General features: G+C 40.5%; 1 protein-coding gene and 1 pseudogene across 3 annotated transcripts in view; one reads left to right on the plus strand and one right to left on the minus strand.

Annotated features, from left to right (window-relative positions):
* CCDC191 (coiled-coil domain containing 191) overlaps positions 1-23,938 on the plus strand; it is an 82,160-nt gene extending 58,222 nt beyond the window's left edge. For all 3 annotated transcript variants that reach the window (XM_031455483.2, XM_010985038.3, XM_064495150.1), the window contains 4 exons: positions 10,617-10,760; positions 14,343-14,495; positions 15,022-15,167; positions 22,738-23,938. In XM_031455483.2, the coding sequence (XP_031311343.1) occupies positions 10,617-10,760; positions 14,343-14,495; positions 15,022-15,167; positions 22,738-22,882 (588 nt within the window). In that variant the 3' untranslated portion in view covers positions 22,883-23,938. The remainder of the gene's footprint in view (positions 1-10,616; positions 10,761-14,342; positions 14,496-15,021; positions 15,168-22,737) is intronic.
* LOC105093230 (ATP synthase F(0) complex subunit B1, mitochondrial-like) lies at positions 1,209-2,018 on the minus strand (annotated as a pseudogene).
* Positions 23,939-23,954: the final 16 nt, after the last annotated feature.

Raw genomic sequence — 23,954 nt, forward strand, 5'->3', positions numbered from 1 at the left:
TTTTTGTTGTTGTTGAAAGCCAGACATATTGTACAGGGCAATAGAAACTGAGATAAATGAGCCATTAGTAGTGGAGATTTGTGTTAATCTAGCCAGGAGTTGGGCTATGTTGGAGGTTGTTGTTTCTGTGGTTACCATTGTTGAGGTTTGTTGTTGCTATGGGCATCATAGACTTCAGTTTTTGCTAGTGATTTTTTTTTTTTTTTTTGTCTCCTCTTTTGGCTGTAGGTCTTTCTTTCTGCTGGTCCCCAGAACGAGTCTTTCTCTTGCAGTTCTTCAGCTGTACTCCACTGTTACTACTAGAGGTTTGCTAGTGTGCTGGTGGGCTGTGGATGAGGGGAGCATTCTCTAACGTTCTGATTAAGTCTCACTCTTTGGAGTGCACCGTATTGGGCATTCAGAAGAATTTCTGCTGCTCTCTAGAGGTAGAGCCTTTCCCTGGCCCTGTGTTCCCTCCTTTCAGTATCCAGTGTCTCAGTCTGTGACCTTAAAGCTCTTCCCTCTGTGAGGTTCCTCCTTCACTTAGGTGAGATACGGAAGCTAGTCTAGGCAGAGTTCCCTTCCTCCAGCTGGAGTGGCATTACACTAGTGCTTTCACGTGATGCTGCTTGCAGGTGAAGCCAGAGAAAAGAGTCTGGGCAGATTTTTCAGTGGTTGGTGTTGCTTTCTGCCAACCAGAATCACAGTGGGAACTCTGGATTTTCCCTGATCCTCTCTGTGAGAGCCTCGTGGATTTCTAGAGCAAAAAGGTGGGAATTTCCCTATGACTGTGACCCCTAGGAACTTCACCCTTCTAATGCCTGCCCACCCTTGGCTTGCAGCAAGTCACCAAAATTTAATCATCTTACTGGCTCGTGGTGTAGGATAGCTTCTGCCTCAGATACACAAATGTTTAGGTGTTGTGTCTCCCTGAAGGTGCCTGTTTCCAGATTTGGGGATGGCTTCAGTTCTCTGATTGGTTCAGAAAAAGTCACAAATTTGCTGTCTGTCCAGCTTTGTTCTTGCTGGAAGCAAACTGCTTATACAGAGCAAGAAGGATGAGAAATACATTACTAGCTAATAGGTTGTTCTATTTCTCTTACTGTATCAAGGCCAAATCTTTTCTTTTTTTGGAAAGGTAAAATGTAACTTCAGTCTATAATAATAGACAAAATGATTTTGTCACATGGACTAGTTTCCATTTTATAAATCAACTGTTTGTAGCTGCCTCAAATGAGATAGATGCATTTATAGATTGGCTGTGTTTGAGCTTTCCTTGCAAGCAGCTTTAGATCTAAAATGCACTTGCTAATTGTCTTCTTTTGCTTCTGGGCAAAGATGCTCTGCGCAAGGTGTTTCTCTACCCAGTTTTTCATGTGGTTGTATTCTTTTTGATACATCATTTTCTGCACAGGCGATTCTTTACCTCCTTGTATACTTTATATAGTTGTTACCAGTTAGCAATCTCCAAGGCCATAGCGGTGTTATTCTTCTGACCATCAAGAAGATAATGACACTTCTGAACCAGTGCCTGCTGTGAATTTTCCAAATCCGTTGCATCCTGGATGAGTTTGATGGAAGCCTGCTTCATCTCTTCTAGGTGGGCAGTTTTTTGCTCTTTGAGTTTATTAGCAAATTGTACAACAGAGGGACCATATTTTCTCATTACATAGATGAGCAAACCTACTGTTTGATATGATAGAAAAGGTCTCTAGGGAATCACATATATTTATTTGGATAGAAAATACAAGATAAGTCCTGTGACACCAGTTTTAAGATAAAGGAACTAGAAGAATCCCGCAGGGATAAGCCCATGACAAAGTCCTCCATGTTCAGGAAGAAGTGGTTCAGGGTCAAGACTGACTGCCCCCTGGGAAAGATTCTTGTTACCTGCAATTCCCCTGGACCTGGAAATGCTGCATTCTTCAAAGAGGGGGCCACAGTAGTGATGACAGGAAGTACCACCTGCAGCAGCATGGTCACTGGTGGTCCAAGTGGTGGCTTAATGTCCCTGTGACCCTGACAGGATAGCCTGTCGAGTGCAGCAGTAAGATAGCCACTCACAGGTCTCCCACAGTGACCTTTTGAAAATAAAAATCTGAATTCCTTTTAACATCCTATTGCTTTATTTTTATTAAAACCTTACTTTTTAGAAATACTTATCAGTAACTTTTATGGGTGTATAAATGTGCTTTTCATTGATAGACAGTTGGTCAAGTTTATGGTTGAAAAGATAAATTCATTAGAGAAAACCAGGCAGGATGTGAAGTCTTTCATGATTGCCTAACAAGCATATTTATATTCATTTAACAAATGTCTGTAGAGCACCTACTATGTGCTCAACATTGTCCTAGGTAGCAGAATAGAGCAGTAGAGAAGACAGACCGTAGCCCTGCCCTCGCAAGTCTTATGTGCTAGTTGTGGAAAACAGGCAGTAAGCAAGCCAACAACTAAAGAAGTAGAGAGGGAGAGGTATGGTGGGGAAAGCAACATGGGAAAGGCCTCTCTGAAGAAACGATGTTTGAGCTGCCAGATGCTGAGGAGGCCTCTGCCAAGGTCCACTCGGGGCCTTGAGAGATGTTGAATGTGAGATGCCTGTTGGACATCCAAATGGATACATCTAATAGGCAGCTGAATATATAAGCCTGGACATAAAGATTGTAGTAAGGAATCTGGGAGTCAACAACATGTCAATGTTTTTAATGCTCTGGAAGTGAATGAAATCAACTTGGGACATAGTCTGGAGAGAGAGAGAGAAGAAATATGAGGATTTAAGACCAAGTCCTAGAGTATATGAATAATTACTCAGAGGATGAGGAGCTAATGAGATAGAAAACCTGGAGAATCTTCCGTTGAGAAGCTGAGAGGACAAAGTATTTCTGGTAACAGGTGACGGTGGTTAACCAGGCTACATTCTGCTGGATTCAATTAAAAAGAGGATAGACAAGTGACACTTTGATTTGGCAATCTGGAGATTATTCATGACATAGACAGGAGTGTTTTCAGTGGAGTTGCTCGGAAGAAAGCCCTATTCCAGGGAGCTGAGGAGAGAATAGGAGGTGAGGAAACAGAGACCATGCATGTAATAGGGGTCACATGGGATCAAAGAAGGATTTGTTTCTGTTGATGATTGGGATTTTTTTTTGGTGGTGGTTTGTTTTTTAAAGATGGGAAATACTAGCACATATTTGCATGTTAATGGGAATGATCTAGTAGTGAGGGAGAAATTCATGATTTCAAGAGAGCAAAAACTATAAATTACAGGAGTACATAAGTGGGAATATGTTCCAGAACACAATGGAAGGGTGGCTTTAATGGATGGAAAGCGGAGAGTGCAGGAGTGGTGTCAACTGCCCTGTATGATTCTTAATTCTTGCTGTAATTCCTTGTTTGTCTTTCAAAGCAGTAGTGAGATACACACACACACACACACACACACACACACATACATATACATTTATATATGGATATATTATATATGGATATGTGTAAATATATTCATTCAAATGAGTCTTATTTGTTGCATGTCATTTGCTGAATAGTTCAAATCAGAAAGACACTGTGATTTTGTATCCCTTTTCAGCCTAAGTGAATTTTGCTCTATGAAACCCTGGCTGCATAGATCCCCAATGTAAGTGCCATCTCAAAGCAGACAGCATCATTTCATGCAATCCTCCCAGTAAATCTTAAACGCGTGTGTTATAAACATTCTACATACAAGGAAATGAAAAGTATAATAATACTAATGAAATACAATCAACTTTATTGAGGAATCCTTAATCAAGGGAGGAAATACACATTTAAATTAAATTTCTGTGTAAGAATACAAAATTTTGACTAAAGCAGATCTCTGATTTATTAAATATTTTTCTATTTTTCCATGGAAAAGTAGACTTTTAAAAAGGCTATTTTTCCCCACAAGCCATCACAAATGGTTTTCTTTTGGAGCCTAAAACACCAGCGGTAGAGTTGTAATTCTAGGGAGATCACTTAGGTGTGCTTGTGAACAGGGTTGGCCAAGCCATAGAGCTTCTGCAGAGGCTTACTGTCTGTGTTAGGTTCCTGTCTGCAGGTTGCAACTGCTGCCTCAGTGCTGCAGGGACATTTAAGTGGATGTGAAAATGGCCAGTTTTTGTTTTCTTCGTTACTTAGCCCTCCACTTCCTCTTGCTAGTCATAAGAAAATTCTCATAAATAATTTTTATTTCTGGCCATACAATTCAATATCTCAAGCATCTGTAATAAAGGTTATAAAGGTAATTTTGGTTTAATGCTTTAGAAAATATGGAAATTTCATATTCATTGAGGAATTGGTACAGACACAGGTAGTTTAGATTGGAAGATAGAGCAAATCTCCCTTCCATATTAGAAATGTTCCAATGACTTCTCTATTTTTTCTTTATTGAAGTATAATCAGTTTACATTGTTGTGTCAATTTCTGATGTACAGCAGAATGTTTCCATCATACATATACATACAAATATTCCTTTTCATATTCTTTTCCATTATAGGTTACCACAAAATATGGAATATAGTTCCCTGTGCTGTATGGTAGAAACTTACTGTTTATCTATTTTATATATATTAGTATCTGCAGATCTTAAACTCGCAGTTTATCTCTTCCCACCCCCTCCCCCCGGTAACCATAAGTTTGTTCTCTATGTCTGTGAGTCTGTTTCTGTTTTGTAAATAAGTTCATTTGTGTCTTTTTTTAGATTCCACTTATAAGTGATATCATATGGTATTTTTTTTCTCTTTCTGGCTTACTTCACTTAGAATGACAATCTCCAGGTCCATCCATGTTGCTGCAAATGGCATTATTTTGTTCTTTTATGGCTGAGTAGTATTCCATTGTGTGTGTGTGTGCACATATATAAATATATATATGTAGTCTCAACTTCTTTATCCATTCATCTATGGATGGACATTTAGGTTGTTTCCATGCCTTGGCTGTTGTAAATAGTGCTGCTATGAACTTTGGGGTGCATGTGTCTTTTTGAATTATAGTTTTCTCCAAATATATGCCCAGGAGTGGGATTGCTGGATCATATGGTAAGTCTATTTTTTTTAAGGAACCTCTGTTTAAGTTTTTTAAGTGGCTGCACCGATTTACATTCCCACCAACAGTGTAGGATTCCCTTTCACCACATCCTCTCCAGCATTTTTTTATTTTTAATGATGTCTGTTCTGACTGATGTGAGGTGATACCTCATCGTAGTTTTGATTTGCATTTCTCTGATAACTAGTGATATTGAGCATCTTTTCACATGCCTGTTGGCCATCTGGATGTCTTCTTTGGAGAAATGTCTGTTGAGTTCTTTTGCCCATTTTTTTATTGGACTGCTTGGGGTTTTTTTTGCTATTAAGCTGTATGAGCTTTTTGTATATTTTGGAAATTAGTCCCTTGTCGGTCACATCATTGGCAAATAGTTTCACCCATTCTGTAGGTGTCTTTTCGTTTTATTGATGGTCTCTTTTTTTTTTCTCAGAGAAGGTTTGGACAATTAGGTAGCTTGTCAGAACCAGCCAATTCACAACAGTTTTCTTGAAGTGAAATTGTGGGAAATAAAGAAAAAGAAGCTTAAAATAAGTGTTTTTTGTGTATTTACTGCATAGATGACAACTACTGTGAAGACAGTCTAAAGTCTTTGTTTTTGCTCTGTGACTTGCATGAGTGACACTAGACTTTTAATGCAGTATGGAGTATTTTAAAATTTGAATAAGGTTATTTATATATAAATTTCTACCCCATAATCTGAAGGAAGGGGCTATATTGCTAGGTTGCCCATAACAGTGAGGGAAAAATACGGATTGCTCCCCTAACTGAGTGTTTTCCTTTCTAGTAACTTGCTGAGATGTAAATCATTCTGTGAATAATGCTGAATAAATCCAAGGATGTGCATAGCCCTGATTCTTGTAGGATTCATGAAGAACTTTTCTTCACTCTCTTGGCAGAATTGTTTCCTTTTTTTTTAATGCTCCAGAGTTATGTTACTATGATTAACATAATTTTTAGTGGTTATATATTCAAATTAAATTAATTAGCTATTTGTTGAGTCTTTAGATCATTGCATCTTTACTTTTTCTTCAGCTTTATTGAGGTGTAATTGACAAAATTGTAAGATAAAATGTACATACATATACGATAATTTGATATACGTATGCATTATAAAAGGATTCCTATCAAGTTAATTAATATATCTATCACCTCATATATTTTCTGTGTATGAATAAGGTCTGACGACCTAATGTATAACATGGTGACTATAGTTGATAATATTGTATTGTATAGTTGAAATTTACTAAGAGAGGAGAACACTTAAGTTCTCTTAAGAAGGATTTCTCCCACCCCTCAGGCACAACCATCCTACTCTGTTTCTATAAGTTCAACCTGTTTTGTTTTTTTTTTTTCCCTAAGATTCCACATATAAGTGAACCACTTAGTATTTCTTCTTCTCTGTCTGGCTTATTTTACTGAGCATAATACCCTCAAGGTTTATCCATATTATCAACAATGGCAGGATTTCCTTTTTAAGGGCTGAATAATATTCCACTGTATATTTTTTAGTGCTTTTTTAATCCATTCATACATCAATGGATACCTAGTTTGTTTCCATTCCTTGGCTACTGTGTATAATGCTGCAACACGCATGGAAGTACAGAGATATCTTTGAGATAGTGATTTTGTTTCCTATAGATATATACTCAGGAGTAGGATTGCTGGATAATATGGTAGTTCTATTTTTAATTTCTTAAAGAACCTCCATCTGTTTTCCATAGTGATTGTACCAGTTTACATTCCCCAACAGTGAACAAGGGGTTCACTTTTCTCCACATCACTGGCATTTGTTACCTCTTGTCTTTTTGATCATAGCCATCCTAACAGGTGTGAGGTGATAGTTCATTGTGGTTTTGATTCGCATATCCCTGATGATTAGTGATGTTGAGCACCTTTTCACGTACCTTTTGGCCATTTGTATGTCTTCTTTGGACCAAATGTCTATTCAGATCCTTTACCCATTTTTTTCAAATGAGTTATATGGGGTTTTTTGCTACTGAGTTATATGAGTTATATTTTGGATATTAACCCTTTATTGGATATGTGGTTACAAATATTTTTCCTATTCCATAGGTTGCCTTTTCATTTTGTTGTTAATTTTTTTTTTTTTTTTTTTTGCTGTACAAAATGTTTTTTAGTTTGATATAGTCTTGCTTATTTATTTTGGCTTTTGTTACCTTTGCTTTTGGTGTAAAATCCAAGATTACGATTACCAATTCGGTCTCCTTACTAGTAATTGGTCTGTTCAGATTTTCTAATTCTTTGTGATCCATGTTTCTAGAATATATCTATTTTTTCTAGGTTATCTAACTTTTTGCCATTTAATTTTTCATAGTATTTTTATGATTCTTAGTGTCTCTCAGTTATCTGTTGTAATGTCTTCTCTTTCATTTCTGATTTTATTTGTCTTCTGTATGAACTTTTTTTCTTAGTCTAGCTAAAGATTTGTCTATTTTGTTTATCCTTTTTTAAAAAAACCAGCTCTTAGTTTCTTTGATCTTTTCAATTGCCGTTCTATCTCTGTTTCATTTATTTCTGCTCTGATCTTTATTCCTTCCTACTACTAACTTTGGGTTTAATTTGTTCTTCTTCTAGGTCCTTGAGGTGTATAGTTAGGTTGTTTTTTTGAGAGCTTTCTTTTTTCTTAATGTAAGCATTTAAACTTCCCTCATAGAACTGCTTTTGCTACATCCCATAAGTTTTGGTATGTTGTGTTCCCATTTTCATTTGTGTCATTTTTTAATTTTCCTTTTGGTTCCTTATTTGACCCATTGATTGTTCACAAGCATGTTGTCAAATCTCCACATATTTGTGAATTTTCCGGTTTTCCTCTTGTAATTGATTTCTAATTTCATTACATTGTATTTGGAAAATACGCTTGATATGATTTCAGTCTTTTATAATTTATTGAGACTTGTTTTGTGGCCTAACATCCTGGAGAATGTTCCATGTACACTTGTACACTGCTGCTGTTGGATGAAATGTTCTGTGTATGTGTTAAGTCCCTCTGGTCTAATGTGTCATTTAAGTCCAACATTTCCTTGCTGATTTTCTGCCTAGAAGATCAGTTGTGTAAAGTGGGTCCCCTACCATGATGGTATTGCTGCCTAGTTCTCCCTTCAAAATGTGAGTATTTGCTTTATTTAGGTGCTCCAATGTTGGGTGCATAAATATTAAAATAATTTAAAATCCTCTTGATGAATTGACCCCTTTATCATGATATAATGACCTTCTTTGTCTCTTGTTAATAGTTTTTGGCTTAATGTCTATATTGTCTGATATAATTATAACTACCCCTGCTCTCTTTTGGTTCCCATTTGCATGGAATATCTTTTCCCATCCCTTCAATTTCAGTCTATATGTATCCTTAAGGCTGAAGTGAGCCTCTCATAGAAAGCATATAGTTGGGTCTTGTTTTTTTTTTTAACCCATTCAGCTACTCTGTCTTTGAATGAAGAATTTAATTTATGTACATTGAAAATAATTATTAATAGGTGTATAATTGCTATGGCCACTTTGTTAATTATTTTCTAACAGTTTTGTGGTTCCTTTGTTTCTTTCTTCCTCTCTTGCTTTATTCCTGTATGTTTGGATGATTCTCAGTAGTGATATACTTTGATTCCTTTCTCTTTGTATTTTTTGCATCTACTGTATGTTTATGCTTTGTGGTTATCATGAGGTTTAAATAAAACATTTTGTAGTTATAATAGTCTATTTTAAGCTGATTACTTTGAATGCATACAAAAGCTTTACATTTTTACACTTCATCCCCTCCCCAGTTTATGTGCTTAATGTCACAATTTACATCTCTTTATATTGTGTATCCATTAACAAATTACTTTAGTTATAGTTATTTTTAATACTTTTGTCTTTTAACCTACCCTAGAGTTTTAAGTGATTCACCCACCCACCATCATTACAATATTAAGAATGTTCTGAATTTAACTATATGTTTACCTTTCCCAGTAAGTTTATACTTCCATATGTTTTCATATTACTAATTCGTATCCTTTCATTTCACCTTGAAGAAGTCCATTTAACATTTCTTGTAAGGCTGGTCTAGTGGTAATGAACTCTTTCAGCTTTTGTTTGTCTGGAAAACGCTCTCTTCCTTTCATTCTGAAGAACACCTTTTCTGGGTAGAGTATTCTTGACTGGCAGCTTTTTTTCTTTCAGCATTTTGAATGTAACATCCCACTTCTCTGGCCTACAAGATTTCTGCTGAAAAATCCACTGATAGTCTGATGGGAGTGCCCTTATACATAACAAGTTTCTTTTCTGTCACTACTTTTAAGATTCTCTCCTTTTCTTTAATTTTTGACAGTTTAAGTATAAAGTATCTTGGTGTATGTATCCTTAATTCATCTTATTTGGTACTTTTTGGGCTTCCTGGATCTGGGTATCTGTTTTTTTCTCCAAGTTAGGGAAATTTTCAGCCAGTATTTCTTTGAATAAGCTTTCTGCCCCATTTTCTCTTCTCCCTAGTAACTCCTGTACTTGAGCCTGTTCCAAGACCTATCATTGTCCCAAAGGGAGGGATCTCAGTCGGCATTTTGATGCAGGCTGATTAGAAGCTGTACCCTCAGGCAGCTGCTGAGAATGTAGGTAGTTAAGACCCTTCCAGGGAGAAACTAGATGTGTGTTTTTCCTGCTCCCTTTCACTGAACCCAGGTGTATAAGCACAGGACTGGGTGGCCAAGGTGGTGGGAGTGGGGTTCTCCTCTGCCCATTTAAAACCTGCTCATTTGCTACAGTCCTATGGGACTTAAGAATATAAGTTTCATTGGCAATCCAGGGATCCATCCCTTGGGTGGCAGTCAAAAAATTAGGGTGCCAGATGTGTGTACAAGCTCCTTTTAGAGAGATGCTGGCAATCTGACTTTATCTTTGGAGTAAACCAGAGGGGAAAGGCAAAGGAAGTACCCAGAGGCTCCCTGAGCCTCTGGAGAGGATGCAGCCCGGCCCTCTAGATGCTGCTCAATTAAAACTTGGACTCTCAGGCAGCAGCTTGTAATGTATGTAGTCAAATCCCTTTCAGAGAAAGACTGGGAGACAGGCTTTTTTGCCTGCTTTCTCGGGGCTGAGCCCTAGCAGGACAGCCACAGTGAGTACTCACACATCCATTAAGACCTGTTTCTTTGTTTGGTATAGTCTTGTGTGTCTCATGACACATGCCTTGTTGGCTTTCAGAGCTAGGTGTCTTGGCAAGGGCCATCCCTTGGTTGAATGGTTGTCTTTAAAGTTGGTTGCTAGGTGTACAGTCCAAACCCTTCAGTCCTCAGGGAGAAGCTGGGAGTTGGGAGTTCCCTCCCTATATATTGCACTGTGGCAGGGATGGGGCTTGTGATGAGAGCGTGTCTCAGCCTTTCCTGTGGCTGTTTTCTGTGTATCCATGTGGGTATTTTCTCATTTGTCTGATATGGAAAAATCACACAGCTAGTTTCTGGATTTCTTTCAGAGGGAATTGCTCCCTGTGTAGCTACACATTCAATGCATCCAAGGGAGGAGGGACATTCACGAACCTCCTATGTCACCATCTTGGGTCCTCCTTGGCATTTTTCCTCTTTTATTTTTTCCAGAAAGAACTAGAGAAGCAGAAGAGAATTAAAAGGAACCAGCAGCTGGAAGCAATAGCCAAAGAACATTATGAAAAGATGTTGCTAAGAAGAAAAGGTCTGGAACCTTGGAAGAGGTTGAGATTGCAAAGCAAGCAAAACGTCCAGGTATAGTGTCACACTCTGAACCCCTTAAATTAGCAAGTGGATTTTTCAAATAGGATAAACACCCAGTTAGGCTTTGGAGGTTGTTTGGTGATTTAAAAGTCAGAAAGATAAATGAGTTGAGTGTGTGTATTTGTTTTGGGTAGAAGTTTGGATTTGGTCTTCCAAGGTAGATAAAGATTTCTGTAATTGAATAGGTTAAAGAAAAAACTAGAGCAAATTTTTGATTAGAGACCTATAAGGTGAGATAAATAGAGGCCTCTCTCAGCTTCAGCAGTGTATAGCTCTGTAATAAAGAGAAAAATAATTATCATAAGGTATACTAATCAGGCTTCTGCTACAATAAAGCTGCCTAACAATCAGCCTCAGCACATCATGGATTACAGCCCAGCTGTTTATTTCCCGTTCACGTATCTGTGGGCCAGTCTGGATCAGGCTCAGGTCTCTCCACAGCCTCTCTTTCTGGCTCCAGCAGTTACTCGGGGCATGCTTTTCACCTGGCAGATGTCTGACACGTAAAGGCCAAACCCAGTTACGTGAACGCATATGAAACGTCTGCCTGTATCATGTTCACTAACATTCCACTGGCCAAACAAGTCACAGGGCCAAACTCAAGGTCACTGAGCAGAGAAAGAGGCCACATCTATTCCCCTGGGAGGCAGGATGAAAACACATGCAAGTGTGAGTGTATAATCTTATTATCAGGAACAGTAATCCACCCTACCACACAGACAAATGAAATCAAATCCCACTGAAATTCAGATATATCCAGTGCATAGAATAGGGTGTTAACTACATGATCAAGAAGCTCTAAATAAATAAAATGTTTTCTTTAGAATTCTATTTAATAATAAGGTTAGTAATGCATGCTGGTTATGACTACTCTTACTTACACATTTGGTCAGGTTAATACTGAAAAGTAGGTTAATGTTTTTGGTTATGGAAACCAGGATTAAAAATGAACAGTAATGTTCTATATCCTAAGAATCTCACTAAATTCAGTACCATACCTTTGTGAATGTGACTTAGGCTCCTGTTTGGAGGCCTGGGCCCATCTGTGCCCTAAGCCATTGCTGTTTTGCTTTGGCTTTTTCCTAGTAATGATGTGGAAGGGCTGACCCTTAGTCTTCTGAGTGAATGAGTCTGGAAATGAAATTTGAAATTTGAATGGAAATTTGCTTCTTGTAATATACTGCCACAAAGACTGGTTTTATCAGATAGTTTGTTATCCAGCTGAGTGCTCCTAGTTTTGTTTTATTTTATCTGATTGTTGTCTATTATTTTTAATTATTAATACACAAAAGAAAAGCAGACAGGGAGTGGAAAACACTCTAACAGACTTATCAGCTCTGCTTTTTTGGTCCCTGATTTTGACCAAGTAAAATCAAGAAAGGTACAAAGTTTAGAAATAAAATAATCTATGAGTGAATAACCAAATTAAATTTTTAAAAATTTATTCATAAGAATGTAAAAATAGAAAAAGGAGTTTGAGCTCAAAATGACAATTATAGGCTTTAAATATTTAAAAATCTAATTAAAATAAAAACAGGAAAACACAGACCTGAAACCATTTCCAAACTTTCCTATCCATAACACCATCTGGAGAACTTAAAAACGAAAAAATGCATCTCTCTGTTCCCACCTCCAGGTCTTCTCAGTGGGTCTGGGGTTTTGGCAAAGGTTGGGTGGAGGACAGTGTGTCAGGGAATCTGCATTTTTAAAAAGTAACCCAGGGGATTCTGATCCCAGTGACCTGAGCACCACATTTTGAGAATCACCTCTCTAGTTTGTAACAAGTGTGTTAGTCTCCTATTGCTGTTATAACAAATTACCCCAAATACAGTAGCTTAAAACAACAGATTTATCATCTTAAAATTCTGGAGGTCAGAAGTCCAAAATCAGACTTACTGGACCAAAGTCAGTGTGTTAGCAGGACAGGTTCCTTGTGGAGGGTCCCAGGAGAGACTGTTTCCTTGCCTTTTTTAACTTCTCGTGGCTGCCTGCATTCATTGCCCACAGCACCTTCCTCGACGCCACAGCTCACATTGATGCTGATCCTCTTACAGGGACTCTTATGATTAATTTAGGGCTCTTCCATATAATCCAGGATCATCTCCCCATTTAAAGATCCTTTACCTAATCACATGTGCAAAATCCCTTTTACCATGTAAAATAACGTATTTCCAGGGTTAGGATGTGGCCATCCCTGAGGGCCACTATTCAGCCTACCACAAAGAATAATGGAATTTTAGAACATCAGCAATTCTCTTCCATCTATTTCAGTTTGTAAATAAGGGAACTGAGCCTTAGAGGAGAACTGACTTGCTAAGGTTACAAGCACACTGGTTACAAAGCTAGAACAGAGTTCAGCAACGCCTTCCTCCAAAACTCCTGCCCAGTTCGGGCGTGTCTTTTATGCTATATAGAAATCAGAGGTGTGTTTAGATACCAACTGTCAGCTGAAAGTAAAAAAAATAAAAGGAGACATTCTGGAGGACAGTAAGAGGAAGGGGCAGCTTCTTCATCCACGAGAGTCGGCTCCCAGGAAGGGATAGAAGAAATTAAGAAAGAAAAGGGGTCCAGTTAAACAGTTCCTGGCTTAACATTTTCCCCCCAGAAGAGTTATTTAGCATTCCCCTTAAATTCAAATGTGCTGTATTCCATTTGTTCCAACAACCATTTTCAGAACTTTTAAGGGATCTTCTGACCATCTTTCTCTCCCTGGATCTCTGTGTTTTCCCAGAGGATGGAGCGCAGGGAGGAGGGTAGGGGGCTGTATGTTTCTGGCTCCCAGGTGCCACAGAGACTTCCTGTGACGGGGATTTAGGCCACTGTGTATGATTGCCAAGGGACTCGCCTGAATCGGTCACATGCACAGTGCTGTGGCAGGACGAAGACTTAGAAAAATGTGTAATTGTCTGGAGAGGACCAAACAGAGGGCTTTTCCTTCTGACCTCTTGAAAGAATGTAACAGTTACTTTTTTAAATCTACAGAGTCTGAGTTGTGTGTTTATTCTGATAGAATGATACTCTGAGCCTTTTAAGTTGGTAAGACATTAAATTATTCATCATGTTATTTTTCTGTCAAATGTTTTTGTGGTTTATTAATAATGTCTAAATTTCAGTGCTTGTGATAGCTCATTCTGCACAACTAATTGAAAGTATTGGCATTTCCTCAATTAGACAGTGGTTAACTACGTAATAAAGAGAAGTTTGTTAGGGAGTTGCTGCCCAAGCTCCAGGAGAACAAACCAAGAATGTTGCCAGCCACTCGCTTCAAAACTCAATGCAAGTGACATGATGGTTTTGGAGGTTGTTTATCCCATGTCCTTAATAACCAGCCAGTCACTGTGGTCTTCAGGGAGTCAGCACTGAAAAGCTATGCATGTTGTGAATCTAAAATCCCTGTGTAATACAGCCAGCAGTCAAAGCTTTTAGGACGTAGGCTGAATGTCTTTAAGATTATTCTCTCTGGTAACTGCCTACATGTGGTTTACAGCATCACTTGCCACAGTGATGTGTATTTCCTTTGATGTTTTAAGATACAAGGAATAATTTCCTTTTCTCATTTAAAAAATTGTTCAGGTGGCCAAAGAGCATCACTCTTTGGCCCTCCAGAGGAAATGCCTGCTGACCTGGTTCCAGTGGAGTCAGGAAAGCCTGGCTAGGAAAGTGGCCCGGGCTGATCAATTTTATGACCAAATACTGCTTAGGAGAGTCTTCCGGAGCTGGCTGCAGGTAAGGCCACAGGCAAGGGAGTTATAAATACATGTCTCTGCTCAACCCTGTGTAAGAAAATCAGGTGCACTCCAGCCATCAACAGTCATGGTGTTCTTTCAGGAACAATATGGAAGAGTCAATTCATTGCTTTGAAATGAATTTGAAAATGTCAAATCAATTTTTTTTTAGTATAAAATCTTAAGCACATTTCCTTTCACACAGAGTATCCCTCCACCTGTAACATCATTACATCAGCTTTTGTTTTTATATTAGTTTCTTGTCCCATAATTGCTTAAGTGATTTTACAAGAAACCTGTCCCTTTAGTTTTCTGTTCCTCTGACTCCATTATTATCTTCTTAATACATTACCGAGGATATGACCTGAGCTGATACGTTAGTCTTTTTCCTTATGCCTCCAGTGTCCTTTGTTCCTGTTTTGTGTTTTATCCGTTGTTCCTTTGTTTTGTCTTTCTCTTTTGTACTGTTTATTTGCTCGAATTCTTTGTGATATAATGTCTCACTTTTTTCCTGTCCTCGTCCCCAGTACCTGATTGATCTTGAGGAAGAATTACAAAAACTGTGTGCACAGTTTCTTCAGAAGAAGGTTTTCCAGGCCTGGTGCAACATGGTCAGGGAGGCCAAGATCGATTCTCAGAACAAGCACAGGACTGCGGTGGAGCACAGTGACAGGTGAGGCTTTGATCTTTACAGAAATTCACTCACTGGCTTCACAACTGCTCTGCAGTAGATTCTGTGCCTGGAATGGGTCTGAAAAGCTGAGGCGGGGGCTAGGAGAGCTGGGCACTCAGAGATACTGGGCAGGGGAGGGAGTCCCAGCTCGCCCCCGACCACATGGGTGCAGACAAGATAGGAAATCCCCTGGCACTCCAGGGGCCCATCTTTAAAATGAGGAGGTGGAGGAGGAAGCCTGCCCTCCCTTCCTCACAGGACTGGCAAGAGAATAAAGTGATGGGAATACCTGAAACACACCTAAGCAGAGGTACTGTGTTCTCTGTCATATAGTTTTAAGTTTCTTTCTTTTAAACATTGTCTATTGTGAAATATAACACAAATATAGAAAAGTGGTTAAATAATACAAATAAAGCTTAATATCCAGAACTTGTATAAAATGGACACCCTGGTTACCACCGTGAGGTCTAGGACACTGCTGTCCTCTGAAGTCCCTCCAGGCTCCTTCCCAATCACAGGCCTTGCCTCTCCCTCCTGAAGGTAAACTATTCTCCTGACCTTTGTGGAGAATACTTCCTGGCACGTCTTTTTATTTTTACCTCCTAAGTATGCAGACTTCAAGGCTTGGAACTTTATAAAAGTAGAATCATACTATGTCTTATTAACATTTATAATATAGTGATGTCTTTAATTCAGTCCTTGAGGAGTAAGTATTCCATGTAAGTACACTTTTTCTTTGTCTTCTAACTTTAAGCATTTTGGATAGGAATGTTCTAAATTTCCATCTTGCACTTCCCTTTGAGAGTAAACAAGTGACCTGCCTGCCCTTTTTTGGGGATTTAATGTCATTCCTTCCGAGCATCAGTTACCACGGCGGGCCCGTGCGTCCAGGTTCTGAGGTGTGCAGACAGTTGTGGACGTGTAGACGTGTCCCTTTTCTCACTACACTGACTTTTGGGTTGCCTTGTTTTCATTTGTGGAGTGGTGTGTGTGTCTGTTTTTCAGTAAGTACTCCTGTTGTGTCGCTGGGAGGGCGCCCACCTCCAGCAACACCTGCTCATCTTTGTTTACAGATACTGAAATCCGTGGGCTGGGAAAACGTAAGCAAGTTGATTCTAATTTTGTCTAAAATAAATAGGCAATGAATCAGGGGATTCAGAGGACTTGCCTTTGAATAAATGCTTTCATTTGAACCTCCCTGGTCCTCGTTTATACGAGGATAACCACAGAACCACAGTCTTTATGGGGTTGTTGTAAAGACAAAACAAGGTAACAAGGGACCTCAATTAATGCACTGCTTGGCCCAAAATAATAGCTGTTTTTTTGTTTATTGTCATGTTAATGTATTATTATTAAACATCTTTTGTTTTCTGCTTCTCAGCTGCCAAAAACAGAATGAAAGATTCCCTGGGGCAGCTGCCTGATGTGACAGGACAGTGAGGGGGCTTTCACACACCACCTCATCTGACCGCAGTGTAGGCCGGAGGGGAGGGGGGCGGACGTCAGGATTCCCGTTTTCAGGGAAGGAAACTGAAGTTACAACCAGGTTGGTGAATTGCCCAAGGTGCTCAAATAACAAATGGTGGACCCTGGACTCCGTCAGGTTTTCTGACTCCAAATCATTCTCTTCTTGCTAAATCAGTCTTCTTCCCAATTTTTCTAATAATTCGATCTCATCTGTCAATTAAAATAAAATAGTAAGATGGTGGTCCTATTCAGGGTTTGAAGTTACATAATCGGTATGGAAATCCATGCATTCAACAAGAAATAAATTCTCAGCCAGGGTCTGCCTGATGTAAAAGCACTGCTGTGACTTCATCCCTTCCCATGCATCTCCTCGTTCTCCCTGGTCCAGCCCCACTGGCCTCTCTCAGTGCTCCTTGGACAAACCACACTCATACCTGCTTCAGAGCTCTCACGTGACCTGTATCTCCTCACCATTCAGGTTTCCACTCAAATGCACACCACTGGCCTCCATCCCTGTCTGTCCAATAACCTGCCCTGTTTTCTTCATAGCACTTAAGACTCTCTGAAATTATCACTGTTTATATGTTTGTTGTCTGTCCGTCCCCACCACATCTTGCTCACTGCTGTATTCTCAGCATGACAGAGCCCAATACATGGGTATGTGATAGTACTTGGTACACGAATGAATGAATGAATGAGTTTTACTGCAGGAGTGATACTAATATGTAGTCACAGATCTTTTAAAAGGAACTTTAACACTTAAAATTGACATTCAGAGTTCTTAATTCAGTTTTATTTGAATGAAAGAATATAGACTTATAAAAAGTCTGGTATTTTATACATGGCAGGACTAAGAGATGTCAGCAGACCTAAGTCTTCATCATCAGCAGGCACTGTGTTACTGTGCAGGTAGAGCCCAGCCATGCACTTGCCCAGTCCTTCCCAGCTGAACCAGTACTTCTGGGTAAATTTCTGATATTGCCTTGGTACTGCAGTTCTTAACTACTTTGGAGTCTTAGAGCCCTGTGAGGTAGTAATGAAAGTCACAGACCTGCTCCCCAGAAAATGCACACGTGCACATCACACAGAGCTTCACACAAAACGTCAAGGAGCTTGTGGACCTCAGGGGGACAGATGTAGGTAGATGGACATGGATGGTAGGTAGGTAGATACTATAAATAAGCACCAAACCAGTGACTGTGACCACGCGCTTTAGGAGTTTGGAGGACGGGAAAATAAATGGAGGTGAAGATGATCTAGGAAGATTCCCCCCAGGGGGCAGAGCACTTCAGTTAGGGTAGAACAGTAGGAGCTAAAATGTAGAAGTCAGAAAATGGGAATGTAGCCCCATTTAGAAAAAGGTGTGAACAGCAGGTGAGAGTAGGCAATGGGGTCAAGGACTGGGAGTGGGTCATACGGCCGAGTACAGGAAGCTGTAAGTGATGGACTGGATGGATGGAAGAAAGCAGATGAAGCAGCGCCACTCCTTGAGGCTCCTGTTTTGTTTTTAACTTAACAGTAATACCTCCTCCAACAACAACAAAAAAATCAACATTATCAGAAACATCAAACAGCCATCAGCCATAAAATTAATGGAGACTGAAATACATTCTAGGGGAGCTTCATTAAAAGGTCAAGAAAGCCAGAATAAATTCCATCTATGCCTCTAGTTGTGAAAATATAAACTTAGCTATTCTTGCCTCTGCCTGTACTCAAGATGTGTCCTCTTCTAGGAAAGCTGTTTCTTTGCCTGATAAAAATTCAGCTCGAGGGATCAAGATGGCAGAGTAGGAATATGTGGTGCTCACCTCTCCCAGAAACACAAAAATACATCTACATGTGGAACAATTCTCACAGAAAACTGGAAACTGGCAGAAGATCTCCCATTTAACCAAAGCTGCAAGAAAGATCTCCACTTAACTGGGTAGGATGGAGAAGAGGCATCAGGCCAGGACCTGCGCCCCTGGGAGGGATCTGAAAAGAGGAGGTCTGCACAGATGGAACCTCGCCCTGGGGAGGGAGCAGGTGGAGCCACAATCTGGGCATCCCAGTCCTGGGGTCCTGCACAGAGGAGACAGCCCCCTTGGCTGCTGGGAGAACTGCTGGGACAGAGAGAAGGGCTGGAGAAGCCTAGACTCTACTTTCAAGCAGCGCACACAAGTTGTCTTGCCAACAGCCATGGCGAGAGAGCCTTGCACCGGTGGCTCCACCTTCCTGGACTCCCTAATCAGAACAGGGAGAACACTTCTGCCCTGCCCCCTCCACACCCACGTGGTGCAAGATCTGGGCCACCTGGGCGCTGGGAAGAGACTCGGTCAAGCTACGCAGAGAGCGCCGGGGAGCCTGGGGTGTGATTTCGGTGGAGTGGCAGCAGCCATGGTCAGCGTTCACCCGGACGGGACCCCAGGAGCACGTGGTGGTTCACCCTCCCGCCGAGCAAACACTCCACACTGCAGCTTAGTGCAGGATCTGGGACAGGCAAGCCCAGGGAGAAGGCTCAGCCTAGCTGCTCAGAGACGGCCCAGGGGGACTGGGGTGTGAGCTGGGTGGGGCGGCAGCAGCGGCCACTGTCAGAGCTCACTCCTGCGGTGCTGCAGGAACACACCAGGGTTCCTCTCCCAGAGCCACCCACTCCGCACCACAGCTTAGCACTGGACCTGGGGCAGACAGGTCCTGGGAGAAGAGTGCCACAGAAGCAGCCCAGATCTCAGGTGGCAGCACAGCCACGTCACTTCCTGCAGCCATAATTCCCTGACCCCCCAGCCCCAGCCTCGTGAACGTTCCAGCCCCACCCAGTCCACACCACACCTTGCACTAAATGTGGGACAAACACAACGGGAAGAGACGTGACGTTGGGCTGCATCTGAGCAGAGCCACGGACACCTACACAGGCGGGGCACTGGACCTCTAAGTGCACGAGCCTCCCCCACTTCAGCGCTCCCCCAACTCCGGGGCAGGGCACGCGCTCAGGGGAATGCAGTCTGATCGGGCCTCACCCTCAGGGCTTCTACTCCAACCATTGGGAACCTGACAGGGCGGCAACTGCCACCGAGCAGAGAGGAAGTCCTGCCTCACGCTCTGCTTGGGATTTAGATCCCCCAACACCAACCACCCCCCATCAAGGTGATAACGGCCAGCACACCCTGAGGAATGACGTGGCTGGCATCCGTATCAAAACCAACCCTCGCACCAAAAATACTGGACACAAACAGTCTACACGGGGATGCTCCCACATAAAAACACTCTTTCAAGACCAGTAGATAACTTTCTCTGTCTCTATAAATTCAAGAGAAAAACAGTTAAGTAAAATGAAAAGACAGAGGAACTGGTCCCAATAAAAAGAGCAAGAAAAATCCCCTGAAAGAACAAATAATGAAACAAGAGCTCACCAGTCTACCAGATTCCAAGTTCAAAAAGATGGTAATAAAAATGCTGACTAAATTAAGAAAGCTTATCAAAAGAAACACAGATCACTGTAACAAGGAACTAGAAACTAAAAAGATGAACCCGTCAAAAATGTAGAATTCAATTTCTGAGATAAAATGCAATCTAAAAGCAATGGATAGCCAACTAAATGACACAGAACACATAAATGATCTGAAAGATAGAATAATGAAAATCACCCAATCAGAACAGCAGACAGAAAGACAAATGAAAAACAAATAAAAGCAACATACAAGATCTATGATTACCCTGTAATCAAAACAGAGTAGTACTGGCACAAAAACAGGTCAGCAGAACAGAACAGAGAGCCCAGAAATAAAGTCGCGCACCTGTGGTCAGTTAGTGTATGACAACGCAGGCAGGAATGTACAGTGCAGAAAAGACAGTGTCTTCAACAAGTGGTGCTGGGAAAGCTGGACTGCTTATATGTAAACCAGTGAAATTAGAACATTCCCTCACACCATATACAAAAATAAAACTCAAAATCATTTTAAAGACCTAAATGTTAAGATATATCACCATAAAACCTCCTAGAAGAGAACATAGGCAAGACATTCCTGGACATAAACCATAGCAATATTTTCTTAGATCTGTCTCCGAAAGCAAAAGAAATAAAAGTAAACAAATGAGATCTAATCCAACTTAAAAGCTTTTGCATAGCAAAGGATACTATCAACAAAATGAAAAGATAACCTATGTAATGGGGGGAAATATTTGCAAATGACAGGACTCACAAGGGGTTAATATCCAGAATAAACAAATAGCTCATACAACTCAATATTGAAAAAACCCAATCAAAAAAGGGGCAGAAGACCTAAACAGACATTTTTCCAAAGACACACAGATGACCAACAGGCACAGGAAGAGATCTTCAACATCAGTAATTATTAGAGAAATGCAAATCAAAACTGGTCAGAATGGCCATCATCAAAAAGTCTACAAGTAATAAATGCTGGAGAGGGTGTGGAAAAAGGGAAGAATCCTTGTACATTGTTCATGGGAATGTAAATTGGTGTATCCACTATAGAAAACAGTATGGAGTTTCCTTATGAAACTAAAAATACAGCTACCATATGATCCAGCAATTCCCTCCAGGGTATATGTCCAGAAAAAACGAAAACTCTAATTCAAAAAGATACATGCATCCCAATGTTCATAGCAGCAATGCTCATAATTTAAAATAACCAAGACATAGAAGGAGCCCAAGTGCCCATCAACAAACAGCTGGCTTAAGATGTGTGTGTGTATGTATCCCCATACACAATATATATTTCACACACACACACACACACACACACACACACACACAATGGAATATTACTCAGCCATTAAAAAGAATGAAATATTGCCATTGTGGCAACATGGATGGACCTAAAGAATATTATACTTAATGAATTAAGTCAGATAGAAAAACAAATTATTATATGATAGCACTTATATGTGGAATCTAAAAATAATACAAATGAATGTATATACAAAACAGAAACAGACTCACAGACACAGAAAACAAACTTACAATTCCCAAAGGGGAAAGGATAGATGAAAGGACAAATGGGAATATGGGATTAGCAGATACAAACTACTGTACATAAAATAGATAAGCAACAAGGATTTACCATATAGCACAGGGAATCATACCCACTATCTTGTAATAATCTATAAAGAAATCTGTAAAAAAGGAAAAAAGTTTTAAAGATTATGAACAATTTAGCATCCATTTAACAAATACCACTTTCTATTCACATAAAATAGTACAACATAAATAAAAACAATTCTATTCAAATTATCACTTTAAAATTACAACCGCCACTAAAAATACAAATCAAAGTTATATATTAAAAAAAAAAAACAAAAAAAAAAACCCAGTTCAGACATCATCTCTTAAAAAAACTTCTGATGCTCCTCACCACCAGACCAGGCAGTATCCTGATCTACCAGCACTTACCTCCAGCCCTGCAGCCCCCACTGCACTGAGGTGATCTCTCCCCCAGGTGAACCCTTCCTGGGCAGACTGGTCTGCCTCTGTATCCCTGGTGCTCAGCTTTAGTGGACACTAAGGAATCCCATAGTTGTGCTACTTTAAAAGGCCATCGCCTGCCTCCCTACGACAGCAGACACCCTTGCTTCAACATGTGACCCTCCAGAACCAATTTTTCAGGATGTAATGCTAGGGTATCTTGTCTTCAAATTGAAAAGACCATTGTTGGAGTTGAGGTTACCAGTGGGCCGAGCACCAGGACCTTGATGCTTATAACTGGCACGTGCTGCATGTGCTTTCCCTGCATCTCTGCCTGGAGGGCTTACACCACTGGAGCCCTTACTCCGCTGTCCTGTCTTGCACACAGGGTGCGGGCTGCCATCAGGTCGCCTGAGGAGGACATCTCACAGCCTGCACTCAGAGGCACCAGCTGCTCTGCTCAGGTGTCACCTCACAGAGGGCTTCACTGACCACCTGATGGAAAAGATAACCTACTAGTCACTCCCATCCTCCTCAGTTGCTCTATCATCTTCATAAAATTACTGTCTGAACCCATATTGTGATTTCCATACCTTTCATATTTTGTTCACATAAAGATTCCTTCCATAAAGTTTGCAGTGCAGTTCAATGGAAAGTCAGCTTTTCCTTAGCATTTCACATTTTTCCTTCTTATTCTTAAAGGAGGATTCTCTGGACCACATTTCAGACATGGAAGAAGTTTGCAAAATTTACAAAGGAAGAAAGAGGCAAAGAAGAAAGGCGAGAGCAGCTCCGTAGGAAGGTTGCTGAAATTCTTCCAGATTTCCGGATGTTCGCACCGCTGTGACTCATACAGCAGTCGGGTGCTCGGCCCTTGGGTGGGAGGAGGCCTTGGTGTGCCGGTGAACACGGACCAGGGCTGCCAACGGGGTCGGCGTCAGTCTGTGTGTCTGTGTGTTATCTCCACCCGCTCACAGACACACATATACCTGGCTTATGTTCTGTCACATACCTCTTGGATCAGAGAAAGTATTTTGTGACTTTGAACTTCTTGATTTCTCGTGGATTGCTTGTCAGTCCGCTGAAGCATTTACCACAGCGGGACCATCCAAAGGAACAGTCGAACAGTCTAGAGCTCTGCTGTTCAAATGTATCCTATCCTATCTATTTATAGTATCATAAACTTTAAAAAAGACAAGTGTTTGCTTGCCTGAGGCTGTGAAGGAAAATGGGTCCTTATAATGTAAGGTGAATTGCTGACAAATGTAATTTTAATTAAATACAAATTAAAAGTAGTGAGTACTTAGAAAAGGAGGGTCAGCCGTCTAGTACCTTAGCAGCAGCAACAGGCATTCTGCCAGACCCTGTCCCTTTTGCCCACCCTGATGGAAAACCACGGATCAAAAGGTTCTCTAGGCAGCTGCTGCCAAGGATAGCAGCGTGTCCTGGCTTCAGAGAAGTGGGGGCACCAAAGATACCTCTCTTCAGTGCACTCTGATAAGCAAGAAGGCAGTTCCAAAAGTTAAAGACTCTATCAAAGCAGCCCAGCAGTTTGTTCACGCTCCTGATTGCAACTTCTAAACAACACACTCGTTCTGTCTTCTAGTCCTCAGCTCAGTTTGATCTGTTGAGATACTTATCTTGAATTCAAAGAATGTTTTCATCTTCAAAGTGCTGAAGAACATAAAGACTGACAAAACACTCCTGTCAACTGTCTGAAAGGGTACCTGCTAGAAAAAAATCTTCATTACAAAATACATGTTCATTACAACAAATTCAGGTAGTAGATGCACAGGTAAAATCAGAGTAAAATGAGATAGTCCCTTGAGCCCCGAGGTAACTACTATTTGGTAAGTTGAAAATTTGAGTTGGTAAAATAAAATTGTGTGTGTTGCTCAATAAACTGTTATTGTCTCTTA

Source organism: Camelus dromedarius, chromosome 2 (assembly GCF_036321535.1).
Source record: "Camelus dromedarius isolate mCamDro1 chromosome 2, mCamDro1.pat, whole genome shotgun sequence".
Taxonomy (NCBI): domain Eukaryota; kingdom Metazoa; phylum Chordata; class Mammalia; order Artiodactyla; family Camelidae; genus Camelus; species Camelus dromedarius.